Raw genomic sequence first — 21,835 nt, forward strand, 5'->3', positions numbered from 1 at the left:
GAAACTGCAGTTCATTCTCAGAAAGAGTCTGCATAACCTGCCTCTGTGTTCCCAGGTGTGAACTTAGCAGAGGCAGACCTCAAAGGGATTAATGTTAAGTATGCTCAAAGAAGTAAAGGAAAACATGATAACAGTGAATGGCACCAATGAGCCAATGCATAGAGACTCTCAATAAAGGATGTAAAACTTACCAAAAAGAGCCACGTAGAAATCATGGAATTGAAGAGTATGATTTTGGAAATGAAAAACATCACTCGAGGACTTGAGCAGCAGATTCAAAATAGCAGAAGAAAGAATCCGTGAGCTTGAAGATAGAGCAATAGAGATTATCCACTCTGAAGAACAAGTTGTAAAAAAAATTTTGAAGAAAATGAACAGAAGCTCAAAGGCCTGTGGGACCCTCTCCCAGAGGAGAGGAGAGAAAGTGGCAGGAAGAAATATTTCAAGAATAACTGAAAACTTTCCAAATACGATGTTTTGTAGAAATTGTTAAGAGTCCTCAAATTCAGAGTCCTTAGGGTAGCCCAGATAATTTTGAAGAACAACAACGATGTTGAAAGGCTTCATGCTACTTGATTTAAAAACTTCAGTAATCATAGGGCATTGCGGCATTGGCGTAAAGGATAGGCATTTATCCTTTAATGGATCTGAATTGAAAGTCTAGAAGTAAAATCTTTTTCTTTTATACTCCATTGCTTTTCAGCAAAGGTGCCATGACATTTTGGTGGGGAAGAGATAGTCTTTTCAGCAGGTGGTGCCAGAACAGTTGTTTCCCAGATGCAAAAGACAAAAAGGAACTAAGACCTTTACCTTATACTGTATAAAAGTTACCTCACAATAGATATTAGACAAAATGTAAGAAGTAAAACTATATACACTTGTACAAGAAATCATAGGAGAAAGTCTTTGTGATTTGGGACAGAAAGTTCTTACTCAAAAAGCACTATCCATAAAAGACAAAAACAGTGTTAGTCATCAGAAGTAAAATACCTTGTTATTCAGAAGACACCATGAAGAAAATGAAAAGCCGCAAACTGGGAGAAAAGATTTCTGACTCATAGATCTGATAAATGGTATATGAAGAACTCATAAATTGATAACAAGACAACCTAATTTTACAACAGGCAAAGGATTTAATGATTAACCATTTCATTATTCATTAGAAAACAATCAAAACAACAAACAACGAGATGTTATTTCATACCTCTAGAATGACTATAAAAAAAAAAGTCAGATATTACCACGTTTTATTGAGGATGTGGGTAAACTGAAACCCTCATGTGTTGTTGGTAAGAATGTGAAATAGTACAATCAGTTTGGAAGACAGTTTGTCAGGGTTTTTTTTTTTTTAAGTTAAGCATAAATTTACCATATGACTCTGCAGTCCTGCTCCCAGGAATCTACCCAAGAGAAAAGAAAACAATGAAATATCCACACAAAAACTTGTACGTGAATACTCATTGCATTATTTACAATAGCTAAAATAGTGGAAACAATGCGAATGTTCATCAGCTGGTGAGTAGAGAAACAAAACATGGCATATGCATAGAACAGAATACAGTTCAGCAATTAAATGGAATTAACTACAGATACCTGCAACAACAAGTCTCAAAAGCATTATGCCACATGAAATGCATGTATTATGCATATAGCGTGATTTCATTTACGTGAAATGTCTAGAAAAGTCACAAAGAGACAGAAGCTGCACAGGTCAGTGGGTGTGTGGGTTGGGGGGTGGGTGTGAAGATTAACCATTTGGGCATGAGGGAACTTTGGGGGATAATAGAAATATACTAGAACTAAGTTATGGTGGTGGTTGCACACCCCCATAAATTTACTAAAACCATCGAATTTACACTTTACAAAAAGTGGATGTGATGGCATGTAAGTTATACTTCATTCAGCTGTTGTTCAAAAGTTCAGGGATGCCTGGCTGGCTCAATCAGTGGAGCGTGTGACTCTTGATCTCAGGGTCATGAGTTTGAGCCCCACATTGGGTGTAGACATTTAAAAAAAAAAAAAAAAGTGTAATGCAGGCTAAAGTTCAGAAGCAACACAAAGATTCTTTTTTTTTTTTTTTTTCAACGTTTATTTATTTTTGGGACAGAGAGAGACAGAGCATGAACAGGGGAGGGGCAGAGAGAGAGGGAGACACAGAATCGGAAACAGGCTCCAGGCTCTGAGCCATCAGCCCAGAGCCCGACGCGGGGCTCGAACTCACGGACCACGAGATCGTGACCTGGCTGAAGTCGGACGCTTAACCGACTGCACCACCCAGGCGCCCCAACACAAAGATTCTTAAACTGGAAGTTTTCTTTGAGTTGTATGCCCTTACGTATTCTTACTTTGAGAAACTTACAGCAAGTATTCATGAGGTGATCTCTTGTGACTTTGGTTCTCATTTTAAGTATTTAGGGTAGGACATTAAAGAGCATATAAGGATAGAATGATATTAAAATGCAAGCAATTAAAATGTGAAAATAAAGACAGTCACTTTGCTTGAGTAGAGACATGCTAAGTGCCTGTGTGTTTGAGACAGAAAGATTAACTCTCAAGTCATGAACTAAACACAGAGGTTAGTTATATATTTTTAGAGTTAGGAAGTCTTTATTGCAACCAAACTGCTCTAGATTGGTGTAGTTTATTTAATCTGAAAAGTTACATAGATTATTTAAATGAAAGCATGTTTGTATTTAAAAGCAGTGGAAGTAAATCCATTCATTGAAAAGATTTCTGAAAAACAATTTTAATTTTTACTTCAAAAAAATGTTAATTTTTGAGAAAGAGAAAGCACATGCTTGAGCCAAGGGAGGGGCAGGGAGAGAGGGGGATGGGGAGACAGGATCCAAAGTGGGCTCTAAATTGGCAGCACAAAGGCCACTTTGGGGCTTGAACTCAGGAACCTGTGAGAGCATGACCTGAGGGGATCAGACGCTTGACTAAGCCACCCAGGCGGCTCCTAATTTTGACTTTCAATTAGAGAAAAATTAAAATGCCATTTTGTGCAAACAAGCTCATTATGGGGTGTGAAAGGGTTTGGATGTTTCTCGATAAGAGTTTTTGCCCCTTCTTCTTTGAGCCCCTAGGCTTTTGTTCTGTCTTCTGTTTTCCAAACAGAATTCACTCTTGGTTTCAGTCTCTTCTCCAGTGGTGGTGCATTTGTTAACATATTCATCACCTCATAAAAACACTGTGGGGTATTTTGTCTTACAGATCTCTGTTTCTATAGGAATCCCACTCTTTTATTCATCTTTCAGAATCATATTTAAGGGTATGTCACTGACCTGTAATTTGCCATGGCATTCTCCTCATCTTTTTAGTTACAAAAACAAAATCCTATAAAATAATGAAAAGAGTTTGGCATTGATGGTCACAAGATTGGAATTGGTGTCCTAGACCCACTGACGACTGGCTTTGGGGCTCTAGATAAACCATTGGCTTCGTTTGTAAAACAGCGAGAGCACCTGCCTAATCACCTAACAGGATGATTGTGAATTTATTGCGATAACGAATTTGTTAAATTGTGCCGTTTTTGTTATTCTTTATTCTTGTGCCTTGAGTGAGCACTATCTCTTTTGTAATTATGAAATCAATATGTTTCTCTAAGACTAGTACTTATTTTTTTTAATTTCTGAGTATACTTTCTTCATTCTTCTGGTCTTAGTATAAAATAATTAATCAACAAGTATTAAATTACATTTGTTCTGTGCCAAGCATTCTGTGATGGACACTGTAGGGATCTACAGAAGAAGTATATGCAAGTAAGTACATGCTCTTAAGGAACATTTACTCCAACAGAGAGACAAACATGCAGGAAATAATTGGGACCCACTGAGTGCTGACTTAACAGGATAAGACCTAGTGATACCAAGGAAGACTTACTGACTCTGATGGCTGGAAGGAACTTATCAGAGGACTTCACAGTGGAGGCTTTCATTGTGCTGGGCTCTAAATGGTGGTCAGGATTTGACCAAAGACAGTCTGTAGGGTAATCATATGAGTCAGAAACCTGCCTGGAGGGGCAGGAGTCTGAGGATGAATGGTAGAAAATGAGGCTGTGGGCCCACTGACAGCAAGCAGAGGGATTTGGGTTCTATATGCTAATTCATCAGCATAGTTTTTTGAGCTCCTATCAGTTCTCCTGATGTAAACAGGACCCACATGATACCTGCTTTCATGGAGTTAAAATCAAGCAGAGATGATAAACACTGAATTAGAAATCATAATTATGGGGGTGCCTGGGTGGCTAAGTTGGTTAAACGTCTGACTTCGGATTTCGGCTCAGGTTGTGATCTCATGGTTCGTGGGTTTGAGCCAAACGTCGGGCTCTTTGGTGACAGTGCAAGCCTGCTTGGGTCTCCTTCCTTTCTTGTCTGCCCTTGCACTGTTCGTGTGCGTGCGCTCTCTCTTCTCTCTTTCTCTCTCAAAATAAATAGACATTAAAAAAAATTATAATGATGAAAAGTCTTTATGAAGCAGACTTAAATCCACAGAATCAGAGAGGGCCACCCTGAGGAAATGACATTTGAATAGGAAATCACAAGTTGAGGAGAGTCTTCTAGGCAGAAGAATCCTCAGGGGTGAAGGCTCTGAGGTGGGAAAAACACAAAGTTTAGGTACTGGAGGGTGAGGGGAGTTTGGTTGAAGGGGCAGACAGGGTAATAGTGAATTGGGCTAAAAGGCCTCATCCTCAAAGCAGACATGTGCCCAAGGTAAGGACCAGTTATTAGTGATGGCAGGGATTTAGAAAGACAAGGGAAGTGTAGTTCTCGGCCGGCAAGCCTGATGTCACCTAACTCGAGTGCCTCCTCGGTCCCAGCGCTCTGCTAGGGGCCCTGCAGTGTGGTGTCACACACTGGCCAGGCCACAGCACTAGGCAGTTCGCAGCTCTTCTCCGTAGATGGTTGCTGTCTTGAGCAGCTAGAAAGTTCTTCCTGGCTTCTCTGGCACCTAAGTGTGGGCTTGGGAAACCCAGCAGGAGGCATCGGGTTTGGGGTATAGAGGGAAGGACTAGTGGGGAAACAGGCCCCACAAAGCATGGGTCGCCTCCCCCTAGGGGAAGAGCCTGGAAGCAGGAAGGCCCTGGGAAACTGGCCCCTGGCTGATTAGCACTTCTCATGGTGTCAGTGAGACAGTGGTTACAGGAAGATCCTGTTTCAGCCCAGAGCCAAGTGAGACTGGGATGGATGGAAAGAGGGTGAGATTAAACAGCACAGGCTCGGCACATACATCATCTCAAACTTTCTCCAGCCTCCGGCATTTCAGCGCAACAATGCCAACATGCCACAGCTCTCTGCTCTTGTGTTTCTGCTGTACTCCTTACGTGCTGAGAAGCGCTTGCTGTCCTGGCTCATCAGTGTGCCCCTGTCCCTCCACAGACCCCCTTCTCTCCCTGTGGGGTGGCACTGCCCACCTGAAGTTCCAGGACCCTTGCACAAGCGGCACTGGATGCCCCCTGCAACTTATAACCCATAATCTCCTGGAGTGGACCCAAGATCCATGTCTTAGCCCTCCTTTGCTCACACGTCAATTCTGCCTACCCTCCATTTTAGTCAAGAAACCTTAGATTTGTACCCCTCTGTGCTGTGCATTGTAATGTGAACTAATACGAATTGGTAAGAGTCCAAAACCAAAAGACACCTGGATGATGCCCTCAGTGAGTTTACAGTTGAAAGCCTCTGCAGTCTTCAGAGGGCCTTTTTTTGTACCGCTCTGACAGTACCACCCTTCTCCTTTTATGTTGTTGTTTGCGTATTTGATTGGCAGAAGGGAAAAGACTGCTCATTTCTTTATGTGAAAGTGTGCCTTTCCCATTGTCTGCAGTGGTCAGCAGAATGCCTTGAGCAAAATAAGTGTGTACTGCATTGAAATTATTTTATTAAGATATTTAGTTTTTATTGAGCTTTTCCTTCCATTTAAGGATAGAGTTTATAACTGATTTAAAAATTACAGTGTTAAGTACCAGTATTTTGTTTTCTTCCTTTGTCAGTGATGTTTCAAGAGCTTGCTTGTGTTGATTCTAATGAATGCCCTTCATCTGCGGCCTGAAGGACATCTTTCCCAGTGCAGTGTCCGTGACATCATTGACAGGAAAGACAGCTCAATTTGTGGTTTTATTTGTTACCTCTAGTTAGTAGAATGAGTTCTTTGTAATGTAGTTAGCGGATGTGTGGTAGTATATATAAAAGGGAAGTTATGGGCCCTTGGATAGTTTAAAATAATGTACATTTGTCTGAAAGTTAAGGATTTATTTTCTTGGACTTTAAAAATTTATATAGGCTTTTCGGTTACCGTTTAACAGTCTTAAATTGTGTCAAATCATCAAGTTGGAAATGTCTTATACTTTTATCTGTGTGTCTGTAAGAATCTGTGGATAAATCTGTGGACATTCTTTTCACTGTTAGTAGGAAAATGTAATTTAGATAAAGATGTAACCAAATAATAATGTTGCTTTTCAATCTTATCAATCAGCAGTATCAGGTCCTTCTTACTGTTCCTTTGGCTGGTTGAACAGGATTTGCTGAATGGCCCTTCATCTTTTTTCCCATCATATTCTCTTAAAAAAAAAAAAAAAACAAAAAAAACTTACATAGCTCTATGTTTATTGTGTAGCAATAAATTAAAAAATATCACACTTTGTAAAATATCAGAAATTCACTTTGTGAATATAAAAAAATGACTTTATGAAAGCCAGTAAAGGTATATCTAAACATCCTGCAAAATATCTTTAAATATCAATAATTTGGGCCACTTAGTGTTAATCTAGTATCTTTATCCTTTCAAAAAAAAACCATCAAGAAATAAATGATAGTCATACTGTTATTTTAGTGTTTAAAGTTTTTTGGATCTTACTGAATATGGATTTAATTGCCTCAGAAAAGATGGAGCCTGCAGTTTAAATGCACTGCTGTGGCAGGAAGTAAGTGTTTAAATTGTGTGTATCTTTTTGCCGGAGTTGGCAGATATTTCTCCATGTGATCCATACACTCTTTAGAAAATTCAGAATTAGCAAAAAAAAAAAAAAAAAAAAAAAAAAGGTAAAATTGAAACACTTAATGGAACAGAATAGAAAACCCAGAAATAAACCCACAACGATATAGTCCCTTTATCTTTGGCAAAGCAGGAAAGAATATCCAGTAGGAAAAAGACTGTCTCTTCAACAAATGGTATTGGCAAAACTGGACAGTGACATGTTGGAGAAACTGGACCACTTTCTTACACCATACACAAAAAGAAATTCAAAATGGGTTAAAGACTTACATGTGAGATCTGAAACCAGAAAAATCCTAGAAGAGTACATAGGCAGTAACCTCTTTGACATTGGCTGTAGCAGCTCTTTTCTAGATGTGTTTCCTGAGGCAAAGGAAACAAAAGCAAAAATAAACTATTGGGACTTCATCGAAATAAAAAGCTTCTGCACAGCAAAGAAAACAATCAACAAAACTAAAAGGCAACCTACGGAATGGGAGACGATATTTGCAAATGACAGATCAGATAAAGGGTTGGTATCCAAAATATATAAAGAACTTCTAAATCTCCACACCTAAAATACAAATAATCCAGTTTAAAATGGGCAGAAGACATGAACAGATATGTTTCTAAAGAAGACATCCAAATGGCCAATAAACACATGAAAAGATGTTCATCACCATTCATCATCAGAGAAATGCAAATCAAAACTACAGTGAGATGTCACCTCACACCTATCAGAATGGCTAAAGTCAGCAACACAAGAAATGAGGTATTGGCGAGGATGCAGAGAAAGAGGAACCCACATGCACTGTTGGTAGGAATGCAAACTGGTGCACCCAGTGTGGAAATCAGTATGGAAAATCCTCAAAACGTTAAAAATAGAACCTTCCCATAATCCAGCAGTCGCACTAGTGGGTATTTACCCAAAAAATACAAAAACACTAACTCAGAGGGATACATGCACCCCTATATTTATAGCAGCATTATTTACAATAGACAAGTTATGTAAGTAGCCCAAATGTCTGTTGATTGATGAATGGATAGAGAAGTGGTATATATACACAATGGAATATTATTCAACCATAAAAAGTAATGGTATCTTGCCATTTGCAATGACATGGATGAAGCTGGAGAGTATAATGCTAAGTGAAATAAGTCAGAGAAAGACAAATACCACATGATTTCAATCGTGTGGAATTTAAGAAACAAATAAGCAAAGGGGAAAAAGAGACACACCAAGAAGCTGACTCTTAACCATAGAGAACTGATGGTTACCAGAGGGGAGGTGGGTGGGGGATGGGGGAAATAGGTGATGGGGATTAAGGAGTATACTTGTCATTGTGAGCACCAGGTGATGTATGGAAGTATTGAATCACTATTTTGTGCTCCTGAAATTGATATAACATTACATATTAACTAACTGGAATTGAAATAAAAACTAAAAAAAAAACAAAAAAAAAAACTGAAACACTTAAGCAGTAGCTTTTTAAAAATAAAAATCACTTGTAAAAGAATAACTGCTGATGATTCCATTCAGAAACTTTTCTAGAAGCTCTGAAGTTTTCCTTTACTTCTCTGAATCTTAATTTACGTGGCTGTGAAGAGCCCCTCCATCTGCCAGAGACTTGAGACAATGTATCTACTAGCCTTCCTGTCTGTCTCTGACCTTGCAGGCTCTGTATCCCAAGTCGGTTGCTTAAACTCAACACTTGATTTGCCTTTTTACCTTTCTTGTGCTTATCTTTTCCTCACCAGCAGTGAAAGAGAGGAGGAAGCCAGAATCATATAAGGGATTGACAGAGGTTTAGAATAGCAGCGTAGAAATCCATTCCAAAGTTTACAGGATGGAAGACACTTCTTACTTGATAGCTGTTCACATGCTGCTGACCTGGATTTGCAGTTGCAAGCTCAGAGTGAGTCCCACAGGCCAGGCTACTAGGGATGGTGGTGGCATGCCTTCGAGGCCCGGTGAGGAGGCCCCAACCCTGACTGATGCCTTACAGTGTTCATGCTTGTCAGGTCAGGGTTTTTAGGGCGTGGGGAGTGAGGGATATTTGAGGCAGGATAATTCTTTGCTCTGCAGGTTTCCCCTTGGTGTTATATAGCGTTTAGTCTCCCAGGCCCATGCCTCCCAAGTGCCAGTGACACCTGTCCATCTGTGTGGCAGTATAAAACCCTTCCCCAGAGTTTGCGGACTTGTCCCAAGAGGCCTTTTCTGCCTCTCTGAGACCCACTGTCACACTCCCAAGTCTGTGGGATGTGTAGAGGAGGAATGAAAGGGGGTCCCTCGGTGATGGTAGAGGGCGGGGAAGATGGGAATGGCAAAATGATGAAAGAAAAACGATAGGCTTTTATATTTACCCACAGAGTAGCATGTCTGGTGTCCTTGTTCCTCTGTCTCCCTGGTCCCAGGTTCTGTCTGGTGTCCTTTCCCTGTCAACGTAGGTAGTTTTTACCATTTCTCATAATGCAGAGCTGCTGGGGATGAAGTCTCTCATCGTTTATCCGAAAGTGCCTTTTCTGACATCATTTTTCAAGAACATGGACAAAGAATTCTGAGTTGATGGTATTTTACTTTCAGCACCTTAAAAAGTGTTGCAACTTTGTTTTCCAGCCTCCGTTTTTCCTGATGGAAAGATGTTTTTTATGTAATGAGTCTTTTTTTTTTTAAATAAACTGTATTTTTTTAAGAACTGTTTTACATTTACAAAAAAAATTGCAGAGATAATACAAAGAATTCCCATAGACCTGCACCCAGTTTCCTCTGTTATGTAACATCTTACATTAGTGTGGTACGTGTGTTATAATTAATGAACCGATCAGTATAGGTACATCATCATCAACTACAGTCTGTACTCGATTCACATTTCCTTAATTTTTACATAATGTCCTCCGCCTGTGCCAGGGTCCTATCCAGGAGGGGATGTCGTTGTATCTCCTTAGTCTTTGGCTGTGACACTTTCATGGACTTCCCTTGTTTTTGATAACCTTGACAGTTTTGGGGAGTGCTGTTAGGTATTTTGAAGGATGTCCTTCAGTTGGGATTTATTTGATCTTTTTTTCATGATTAGACTGAGGACCTGGGTTTTTGAGAGGAAGACCACAGCAGTAAAGTGTCATTCTCAACATCCTATCAAGGATACATATTATCACAATGAATGATCACTGTTGGTGTAGACTTTGGTCACCTGGTGTTTGTCAGGTGTGTTTTCAGGCTTCTCCACTGGAAAGCTCCTCTTCTCTCTCTTCCGTAAAGGAGGTCACCATGCACAGCCTACACTTAAGGAGAGGGAAGTTCAGCTTCCCCTCCTTAGGGCAGAATGTTACTTATCTGGAATTATTCTGCATGGATAATTTGTTTCTTCTCTACTTATTAATTTGTTCAGTCATTTATTTATATCAGTTTGGACTCATGGATATTTATTTTATACTTCGTATTGTAATATAATACTACTGGGCTTATTTTTGTTGCTCAAATTAAATTATATTTGGCCATTAGGAGCTCTTTCACTTGGCTCCTGCGTCCTTTGACGTGCACCCATTACCATGGGTATTGGTTTTTTGTTTGTCTTGTTTTTGAGCACTTTCTTCCTTTCTGGTGCTGTGAGATGCTCTGGGCTCATCCTATATATAGTTTCTGTCCCAGCCCGAGAATCAGCCATTTCTCCCAGGAAGCCTGGTTTCTGTTTTTGGAGAATGACACTAGAAGCCAAGCTCTGGGCATTAGATGTGCTCATTACTATGAGGTTCTGTTGCTTCTGGGTCCTCTCAGCTGACAGAGCAAGGAGATCTATGTATGTATTCCAGCCCTTGTACATACACGTATCCATAAGTACTGTTGTGTGTAACCTTCTGTGTCTGCATTAAGCTAAGAATGCATTCATCCCGATGTCACCAACCCTAATCCATGACCACTTGCATCATGCTAGGCCCTTGCTTACTTTAAACTGCCACTTGAAAAGTGAGAAAGCTGGCTCCCACCTCCCACCATCCGTTTTCTTGTTGATCACAGAGCTCTCAGACTTACAGATTCTTAAACACAAATAACAGCTCTGAAGGCTTTTAGAGTGCCGATGGTCAGCGTGCCAGCTGACGGAGGCTGCTTCCCTTGCATGTCTTCCCTGGGTGGAACGCCCCACTCAGTACTTAACCTTTCTTTCTCCTCCCATTTAAAATTCTTTTATCGAAAACTTGTAAGAAAATACAAATGTAAGTATCTTGGCTTGAAAATTACACAAAACTAGGTGGATCTTGGAACACATGTAACAACAAAAAGAAAATACTTATTAAGTGAATCTGCAGGTGGGTTCAAAAAATTAGTAACGGGTTCATGGAGACCTGGCTTAGGTAACAGTTCCAAGTGGGAACCTTCCATCCTATAAGCTCTGCGTACACTAACGTGAGCCATGGCTGCCAAAAATATGTTGAAAACTCAGGCCGTATCCTTGTGAACACAATTTTCAGAATATCATGATATTCATAATACTCAGATGTAGGGAGAGGTTAACCTCATGCTGCTCTTGATACTGGATGGGTTGTATTCATTTTTAGCATTTTTAGCATTTTATTTTAATAAAAGGCATTGAAAAACTGATGTCCACAAAAGAACAGGATGGGAAAAAAATCTGTAAACGGTGTTTTACCATTTAGAATTTGAGCATCAAAGTGAATAACGCTAGTAATGATTTTAGCCCATTAAGTAAAATAAGAAACATGAGTTCATACTAATCTAAAAAGTAAAAGAGTAAATTGAAATTTTGATGAGGAATGGAATGTTTTACCTAGTCTCAAAATACCTCCTCCCCACAGAATATTTATTAATTCCAAAGGGGGAAAAGAGTGACTTTGCAGTGGAAATGCCTGGAGAACATCACTTGTACAAAACCACATGATCAAAGTGAACTTCCTCAGTATTGGGATGTGTCATAACTGTCCACCACCTGGTAGGACACACCGGAAAAAGCACAGCATCGCTTCTTTTGATGTTGCTGCCAGAAGTACATGACCTGAATCTAGCCCTGAGGAAACACCAGATAAATCCAGAATGAGGGACATTCTGCAAAGTCACTGGGCTGTATATAATCTTCAAAAGTGTCAAAGTCATGGACATCAAGGAAAGTCTGTACCAGACTGACAGCGAGTCATGAGATGTGATGGCTGAATGCAGTGCGTGGCTCTGATCCGGACCTGCTCCAAGGGACATTGTTGGGAATTGGGGACACTTGAATGGACTCTGAGATGAGGCAGTAGTAATGTGTCTGTGTTCATTTCCTGGTTTGAGTGGTTGTACTCTGTCCACAAATGGTTTTTGTTTGTAGGAGAGTACACACTAAGTGTTTGGAGGGGATGACCCATCACGCCAGTAACTTTCTCTTGAATGGTTTGGGGAAGAGAGATTTTCATACAATACTTCCAGCTTTTCTGTGTCAGGTTCTTTAAAAATATTTTTTAGGGGTGCCTGGGTGGCTCAGTTGGTTAAGCATCCAGCTTCAGCTCAGGTCATAATCTCACGGTTCGTGAGTGCAAGCCCTGCTTCAGGCTCTGTGCTGATAGCTCAGAGCCTGGAGCCTGCTTTGGATTCTGTGTCTCCCTCTCTCTCTGCCCCTCCCCTGCTTGCTCTCTTTCTTTCTTTCTCTCTCTCTCTCTCAAAAATAAACAAACATTAAAAAAGAAATTTTTTAATGAATAATTTGGGATTCTAGGACTAGTTAATATAGAGAAAAGTCCGAAGTGGAGTACCAGAGATGTCTTTGACTATCTGAAGGACTGTTGCACGGAAGAGGAATTTTCTTCCATTCCATGATGTACAGCCTGAAGTTGGGGTGTTTCTTACATTTGCCAGCGTCTTCCAACGTATTGGCAGGATTTTTTTCATGATATATATGATAATAATACACCTCACAGTTGATGATATTTTATACCATCGATAAGTGAAATACAGTTTATTTATTTGGTGGTGGTTCTTGAAAGAAGAGAACCAAGAGCCACGAATGGGCATTTAGGAATCAAGATTTTAATTAGGGGGAAGACCTTTCTCATACTTAAAACTACCTGTGCATAGAACTAGCTACCTAAAACGGTAAGTTATTTGTATTGTGTTGAAGAGGACCCCTAAGATCTCTCTTAATTAGAAGATTCTGTGACTCTGCTGACCAGTGATTGTCTTCCCAGGTACCCCCTCCCTCCCTTTCTGCCTCTAGATGAAAGAGAAAAGTGGCTTTCTCTTCCATGCCAGGCTTGTTCCTACCATCTTTCCTTTTTTGACTTGGGAAAAACAAACAGATTACATGATGAGTACACACAGGAGATGGAGTAAGAAAAGAAACTGGCATTTGAGCACTGGGTGTGGAGCCTTTGCTCTACTTGGTGTGAGTCTGAAGAACTTCCTGCTGGAGGAATCAAGGAACAAGGGTTTAGTAGACCCTCATTCTTTCTGAGGATGGACTGCAGCCAAGTATCGGTCAGGAATTATCAAGTGACTTTGAAGTCGCTCAGCAGCTCACACATTGAGCCCCTGAATGTCGGCCTCATGGCAGGAGATTCAGGTTCAACTTGAGCACAATAAGAGCTACTCATCAGCATCGTGCAACCATGGGCACCAACTGGATGCCACGACACTAATGTTTTCTCCATTCAGTACAGCTGGTTTCAAACCAGTACATTTTCACAGTGACAGAACTTCACCCTTCATTCTCGTGCCCCACACACTTATTTCCCCCACTCACAGCGCTGCCGTCATCCTGGCCAGCCGCAGAATCCACATGAAAAGGGCCTAACCTAAAACCCCATTGTCTGGTATGTCCCAGAGGTACATCTCTGGTCTCAGGTCCAGTGTGTCCTGTTCTCCAACCATTGCTTCTTCCCTTCCCCTCCTGTCCTCCTGACCTTTGGTTTTGTGGAAGCTTCCAGTTGAGCCCTAGCTCCGTTTTCTCCCAGTTCTCCTCCTCCTCTGGGTGCCGTGCCTCCATTCTGCTTGGGCCACATGAGCCACTCTTTTGGTCCTGTGACCACCAGTTTCACTTGGTCCGTTAAGAGTGCCTATTGTCATGTCCACAAGTGTAGTCACCATCTGTCACCATACAGTATTATCACAGCATTACTGGCTGTATTCCCTATGCTGTACTTTGCATCTCTGTGACTTATTTTATCACCGGACCTTGTACCTCTTCGTCACCTTCACCTATTTCCCCCATCCCCCAGCCCCCCTCCCCTCTGGCACTACCAGTTCTCTATTTAAGTGTCTGGTTTTTGTTCATTTGTTTTGTTTTTTACATATGAGTGAAATCATAAGGCATTTATCTTTCTTGGTCTGATTTATTTCATGTAGCATAACACCCTCTAGATCCGTCCATGTTCTTGCAAATATCAAAGGCTTTGAACAGAGTGGTATGACAAATTAGGTTTTAGAAAAAACACTGACAGATCTCAGCAGGATGTTTGTAATTGCTATAACCTGTCATCTGCCTCTGTCAGATTTATTGATGTATTCATTTCATAAAAGAACATAGCATATCCTTTTTTTCCCCCTTGAGTTCTTCAAGGGGTCGGAGAAGAATAAGTACTGGGTTTGAAGCAGTGAAATATGGTAGATAAACATTTGAGAAGGACTTAAGTCAGTGAAAGGGAGAGTGAAGAGAAGGCTTCAGACCACTTGCGAGCAGACTCACTGAGGCACAGACACGCCAGGCTTTGCCAATCTGTGCAACTTGACTGAGTTACAAAAAAATCCCTGAATTATATCTGCCTGTTCCCTCAGCAGTAGCCATTCTAGAACTTAAAAGCAATTTTAATTCTTTCACCTAAAGTATGTAGTGTTCTCCTTTACATGTAAAAATAGGTCATTGATTTCTATAGGAGTAACTCTGATGCCATTGATAGTAACCTACCAGAAATTATGAAAGTATCATTGCAAATGCTTTATGTGGGAATACAGCAGCTCCCTGAACTTTTTTTTATGGGAAATTTACTAAAATTATCTAACAGCATGAAAATTCCTTGAAACCTCGGCAGCTGATTTGAACCTAACAAACATGTTCATCTGTTAAGGTGTAAAACCTCTGCTAAGTGGGATTTTGTACAGGGATGTTGTTTTCTTTAAAAATAAAAAATGGTAAGATTACAGTAAAAAAGTAGAACTGCTTGCTTACGGTAAAAGCACCTCTCTCCACTTGTGGCCTGATGCCCCAGACAGCTCATTTGTGTTTTCTTCCTGCCTCAGCCTTTCTCAGGTGAAAGTCTCAGCTGCCCAGCGGAACTGGGCTTGCCCAAGGTTCAGTCCCAGGAGAGGGGAAGAAGCCGTGTGTCGGTAGGGGGTGGGTTTCTGATACCTCCCAACTGGGGGACTCCCTGAGCTGAAGTACAGATCCCTGTGGAAGCCAGGAGGATTGTGGTGGTCAGCAGGTGCCTGAGTGCTTCCCATGGTGGCTGGAGAGATTAACAAGAGGGAATAGGAGTTCCAAACTTCTGTGGTAGGAGCTCTTTGGTCTCCTCCAGAGGATGCTTTCATGTGCTTTCCATGAAGAAGAATAGTAGAAGTGGGATTAGCTCAGTGAGGTGTAGCATTTCCTGAGCATTTGCCGTGAGTCCTGCAGGTAACATCTCATTTAGAAGAAACTGAAGTTCAGAGAGGTTAAGTTTTATGCTGGGGTTTGAACCTAGACATTCTGACTCCAGGGCCCAACAGAGGTTAATTCTTAGGTTTCTTTGGTCCCGAAAAATTGATTTTGTGGTCAGGATTATAGCAGCATTACCGTATTTTTCTACTTACCTTTTTTTTTTTTTTTTCTCATTAAAAAATAGAATTGCTACAAGTAGGGAGCTCTGTTTTACAAAACATTGCCCACCCAGCCGTTCTGGTTTTTAATGGGGAAAAAAAAGTAAGTAGAAAAATATGCTAATGCCTCTGATTATAGAAGCACTTTACAAATGTAGAAGAAATTATACTGTTAGAAAATCACCATTTTGTAAACACTGTTGTAGTAACTGATTCAAGTGAGCTTTAATGGGTGCTGAGAGCTCTGAATAAAAGCTTACTGGAGAGCTAGATAATCTGGAAGCATCACCCCATAGATTGTTTAGTAATCTAAAAAAAAAAATTTTTCTGCAGTTGAAAAATCTAGCTGATACCAGATTGACCAAGTGTTAAAATTCACCGTCACCAATAAAGGTAAAACTTGACAGGTACATCCCAATGTGAACACTAGAAGGACAGATGCAGCATCACCTGTGTGGCATTTCTGCCAAAAAGCATTTACTTCAGATATCTAATCACAGTCAGTAATCAGAAACAATCAGACAAATCCAGATTGAGGGACATTTTCAAAACATATGTCCTGGTCTCATTAAAAAGGTCAATGACATGAATGACCAAAAGTGACTGAGGACTGCTTTAGATTATCAGAGACAAAGGAGACAAGACAACTAAACACGAGGTGCACAAGGCCTGATTGCGTCCTGGGTACTGCACTGACCTACACTAAACAATTCTGAAGGTTTCATTAGACGCGGGCAGAGATATTTGACTATGGCCCATATATTACAGAACAGTGTCCTATCAGAGTTCAGTTTCTCGAATGTGATAAATTAATTGTGTCCTTGTTCTTAGGAAATAATGCTGAAGTATTTAAGGAGGAAATGTCATGATTTGAAACTCTTCTGGGGTTTGAAAATTCTCAAAAGGAGAAAGAATTAAAAAAAAAAAAAAAAGCTGTTTATTAAAGTAGCCAAACTCAAGCAGTGGAAATCTAGATTCACATTAAAAAATAAAAGTGGAGAAAGTTTTAAGCAAATAGGTGAAAGCAGGGATCACCCTAGATTTTTACTTACTTGTCATCCCTGGTAAATTAATCCTGGCTCCTGGGCATGTGAAGTGCTGAGGATTCTGAGGCCATATCCATTAGGATTAGGGTTAGTGGTGGTGGATGTTGTCTCTCCTTGAATGTTTATATCATTGTAGTCTAATTAGTCTTCAACTCTTATCAGTCTCTGCTTGACCCAACCCTGCTTTTATCTCGAAGCTTATACTTTGGCATTAGTATCCTCCTGCAAGCTGGCCAAGACTTCCCAGATCTTTAAAAGTCAAGAGTCAGAGGCATCCTTAAATCAGGGTCTTTCAACCCAGATCATCTCTAGGGGTGGGGAGTGAGGAGATCCACAAATCTCTCCTGAAATTAGTAGAATTGGGACTTCTCTTGTAGGAGGGGTCTCCTACCATCAGGTTCTCTAAGTGATTTACTGTCAGAAGTGGTTAAGAACCAAGTGATTTTGCTAGTATTCTGACATCCTCCTGTGATTCTTCATTTTGCTTGACCCGCACTGCTTTCGCCTTCTTCCCTATCCTGCTAGCAATCTCTTCCTCTGTACTAACCTGATGAGACTACCTGCACTGGGCTCCTCTCTCCAGCCCCTTTAAGATTCTCCTTTACTCTTCTAAAAAAATAATAATAATAGGTATACCTTTTATTTATCCATTACTTTGTTTAGGCTATTTTTTTTTTAATTGAAGCATAGTTGGATTCTCCTTTGCTCTTTGAGGGTAAATGCAGTTTTCACAAAATCAAGAGCAGGTATAAAGGAAAAAACACTCCTGTGTCTCCTGTACTGTTCATATAGTGTCGCTTCTGTGACACTTCTGGTCACCAAATGTGTGGGGCTTTCCCCTGTACCGAGCAATTCTTAGCCATACCTGCTGGGTGTCCTAGAATTCCGTTGGATTCAGATCCCGTCTGCCTGGAGTTAGCATCACATCCCATAGGTTAAGGGTTCAAACCCATAAGGCTGCCCCCTCCCTGCCCCACATAAAGCCAGCCACAAGTCCCAGGTTGTCACCTGTACTTCTGACCAACCAGCTGTAAATCAGGGTTCCCAGCAACCCCCACATAGTGTTCAAAACTTTGTTAGAATGGCTCACAGAACTCAAGCAAACATTTGCTTACATTTACTGGTTTATTATGAAAGATACAGAGGAGTGGCCAAAGATGCATAGGGCAAGGTATGTGGGAAGGGGCTTGCTGGCACTCCACCCTCGCAGGACCTGTACATGTTTACCAACCTGGAAGTTCTCCAAACCCCACACTTTTGGGGGTTCTAATGGAAGCTTCATCCCTTAGGTGTGATCAGTCATTAACTCCATTTCAGCTCCTCTCCCCTGCCCAGAGGGTGGCAGGGATGGGCTAAAAGTTCCAAGCTTCTCCTCATGGCTTGGTCTTTCTAAAGCTATCCAGGAGCCCACCAAGAGTCCCCTCATTAGAATAGAAGACTCTTGTCTCACCCAGGAAATTCCAAGGGATTTAGAAACCCTGTGTCAGGGTTCAAGGTCAAGGACCAAATAGCAGAACAAAAGATGCTCCTAATGCTCTTATCACTTAGGAAATTGCAGGTGTTTTAGGAGCTTTGTCCCAGGAACCAGGGCAGAAACCAACATATTATGTTTTCTCTTATTTCACAGCAGGTAAATTTTCTGTCTCTGAAAGGTGACCAGGGGTGCTTAGGTGGCATAGTTAGGTTAAGTGTCTGACATTGATTTCAGCTCAGACCATGATCTCACGGTTCATGAGTTCAAGCCCCGCATCGGGCTCTCTGCTGTCTGCACAGACCCTGTTTCAGATCCCCTGTCCCCTCCCTCCCCCGCCACACACACACACACACACTCACTCACTCTCTCTCTCTCACAAAAATAAGTAAACATTAAAATTTTTTTTAAAGGTGGACATAATTACTTAAAAATAAAATCTTTAAAAAATGTGAACCTTTGGGAACCTTGATCATAGTATGTGCTCAATAAATATCGTTGAATGGATGGTTGAAATAATTAAATGCTTCTTTTCCCAAACAGCTTTCCAGTTGAAACTAGGCGGTGTTCATTTATTTAGTGTTCTTTGAACGAATGAAATTACATGGACTGGTTCCCTGGGCTACCTGTGAAGCTTTCCCTGCTCCTTTTCCAGCTTGAGTCTTCAAGAGGAAGCCTCAGAACTGGTTTCTAAAACTGTTTGTACCTGGTGTGATTATAAAGCAATGAGACTGATTGTCATGTGTGGTTTGTGGGATCCGTCTCAGTTACTTTATAGCCATACCTGGTATGTTACACCACAGACCGTTGCCTGTTGACCAACATTTTAAAAGCGCAGACCTAAGTTTTCTAAATGGAAAATTTAAATGGTTTAACACTATGTTATGATTTTCTCTAACTTACTGACCATAACTCTTCTTTCACAAAGATAATTAGATGTTAACTCTGTTGCTTTCTTTAATTTCGCAGTTTTTTTGTTTTTGTTTTTGGATTCTTTTAATCAGTATTCTGATAAACTGCTATTCTGATAAAGTGGCTGGCACAATTTTGAATAAGGTAATACAAAAGGTATATGTTCTGTTGGGTTAAATTTTTCAGAAAACTTTTAGTTATTGAATTTCTTTTCAGTTCAGCCTGTGTTCTTTTGACTGCACATGATAAGGGTAGTTCTTTTAGTCAAATACAATAAACATGTAAACCAAATACTTTAGTAGAAGTATTCATTGAAGAAGCGTTTGCGAGGGCATGTTGTGGGGTGTTTGTTTGGTTTTGGTGGTTTACATTTATCTGCAAACCCTATTCCAGTTTGAATAAGTGGTTATAATTTTCTCTTTCCTGAAATAAAATGTTTATTCTCCTTCCTCCGACCCCCAGAGTCTCAGTCTTTGCTTTGAAGTGTGCTGAAAGTTGCACATCACCACCGGCAGCTTCAGCTTAGAACGGAGGGTCACTGGCAGCTAGACTGGTGTAGAAAGGAAAGGAAATGGGAAATTACTTCCCTCTGAGGAGGAGGAAAGGAATAGTAATTTCACGCTCCACAGGAGAGAGAGTAATTTGCCTTTACTGTATCACTACTCCTGGAAATTACATAAGTGAAAGAAGTAAATGACTAGAATGGTGACTTAAGAACATCCTGTAATTACCTTAAAATAGTTTGTGGCTGTGACAGAACCTCTGGACAGCTGTTAGAAGCTGGAAGGATTCTGATACCAAACTAGTCTAGGGTGTTGAAGTGTGGACTCGAGTCGGGGAGGGTTTCATTTCCAGAAGGGCTCTGGGCAAATAAGAAAGGAACCTTCCTCTCATCAGGGCTAGACGTGGGACCAAAGTTAGCTTCAGCTGTGATTAATGAAGGTTACCCCCTTTTGGCATTTGACTTTTGCAGCTCTATTACTGGATTTGTGTCATGTCAGTGAGATCATAAAACTGCATGTCCTGTGCTTTCTATTCCTTCTACTAGTTGTACACACAATAGGTGCCCTGTAAAGAACGAGTAGTGCACAAAGTACCAATTTTTGTACTATAAATAATAGTGCTTTTTGTACTATAAATACTAGTGCTATTCTCCTTTTCTTAAGGAGCTGGGACTTTATAAAGTCTAAAGAGCATTTAAAATGGAAAAAGTTTTATAGTAAAGACCTGCCATATTTTATCACATGACGTTGTTATATAATACCACGTTTAATACTGTCTGTCGTTAACATTTGGCTGATTTAGTAATCCATTTTTTAAATGTAGTTGTAAGACAAGTTAATGGGACTCTTAACACTGCAATAATTTTACACTTTGTCTGAGTTTTAAGTACTACACAACAGATTCCTGTTTCCACTTGGTGCCCACATAGCCAACTGCAGAGATTGATTTCATCTGAAAAGTTGAATCTGCAAACCCTTGCCATTAGCAAAAATTGTAGTGGTTTTTCCAAATAGTGCCTTTGTATGTTTGATGTACCTGTAAATTTTAAAGATCACTTGAGTATATGTATTTATTTTACATTACAGGCACTGGAGATATTATTGCTGTCATGATTACAGAATTGAGGGGTAAGGATATTTTGAGTTATCTGGAGAAAAACATCTCTGTACAAATGACAATAGCTGTTGGAACACGAATGCCGCCAAAGAACTTCAGCCGTGGCTCTCTTGTCTTCGTGTCAATATCCTTTATTGTTTTGATGATTATTTCTTCAGCATGGCTCATATTCTACTTCATTCAGAAGATCAGGTACACGAATGCACGCGACAGGAACCAGGTGAGCTGTCGGTCGTCTGTAGTGATTGATGCTTACCAGCCGTAATTCATGGACATCTATTATGCTCATGTATGGTACCAATAGTTTTTCACGTAAAAAAAAAAAAAAAAAAAAAAAAGTTGTGACCCTCAGTCATTTACAGCGTGTTGAAAACCTACTAACACAAATTATTTGAGGGATTTTTTAAATGCCTAAATGGAGAATTTAAATTTATAGTGACCACTTAGAATATTCTATGTAAATGTTTAGCATAGTATCATAATATGATCTAGCTAATTCCTAGTAATTTGAGGAAATATCACAGAGTTGCATTTTTAAGCCAGTAGCATTGATGGTCATTGGGAGTGGGTGCTGGGGGGAGATGGCACACGCTTTCATGCTGTGTGAATTTTGAACTGTAGATTACCTATTCAGATAAAATAAATCAATTAAGATTACTTATCCTGTGTAAGCCGGGCCGTGGGGGAGACGATGAGGTGGAGAAGGACCCATAGAAGAGCAGTATCTAGTTGTCCCAGAGCCTCCATTAACCAGCATAAACAATGCTCAGTGGATCTCGGATGAGTGGGTAAAGACACAGGAAAGACAAGACCGTGTGCTGCCCTGTGGTGGATGGCCTGCAGGCAGTGATTTTGTCAGGTTGTTAGTTTGTTTGGTGCACATCGGGGGGCTGGGCTGGAGGTGTTGAGTCCCAGTGCCAGCCTGAGGCTTCTCTAGGAGAAAACCAGCAGGGGAAGTGCTTGGAGAGTGGTTGGTAGCCAGTTTTTATGTAATGCCATCCTCTCCTTAAACAGAGTACATCCAGATCCCTGTGGGGGAGT

General features: G+C 40.6%; 1 protein-coding gene across 3 annotated transcripts in view; it reads left to right on the forward strand.

The window, feature by feature from the left end:
* RNF130 (ring finger protein 130) overlaps positions 1-21,835 on the forward strand; it is a 143,340-nt gene that overhangs the window by 38,310 nt on the left and 83,195 nt on the right. For all 3 annotated transcript variants that reach the window (XM_045484606.1, XM_045484597.1, XM_045484611.1), the window contains exon 3: positions 20,764-21,014. In XM_045484606.1, the coding sequence (XP_045340562.1) occupies positions 20,764-21,014 (251 nt within the window). The remainder of the gene's footprint in view (positions 1-20,763; positions 21,015-21,835) is intronic.

Source organism: Leopardus geoffroyi, chromosome A1 (assembly GCF_018350155.1).
Source record: "Leopardus geoffroyi isolate Oge1 chromosome A1, O.geoffroyi_Oge1_pat1.0, whole genome shotgun sequence".
Classification (NCBI taxonomy): Eukaryota; Metazoa; Chordata; class Mammalia; order Carnivora; family Felidae; genus Leopardus; species Leopardus geoffroyi.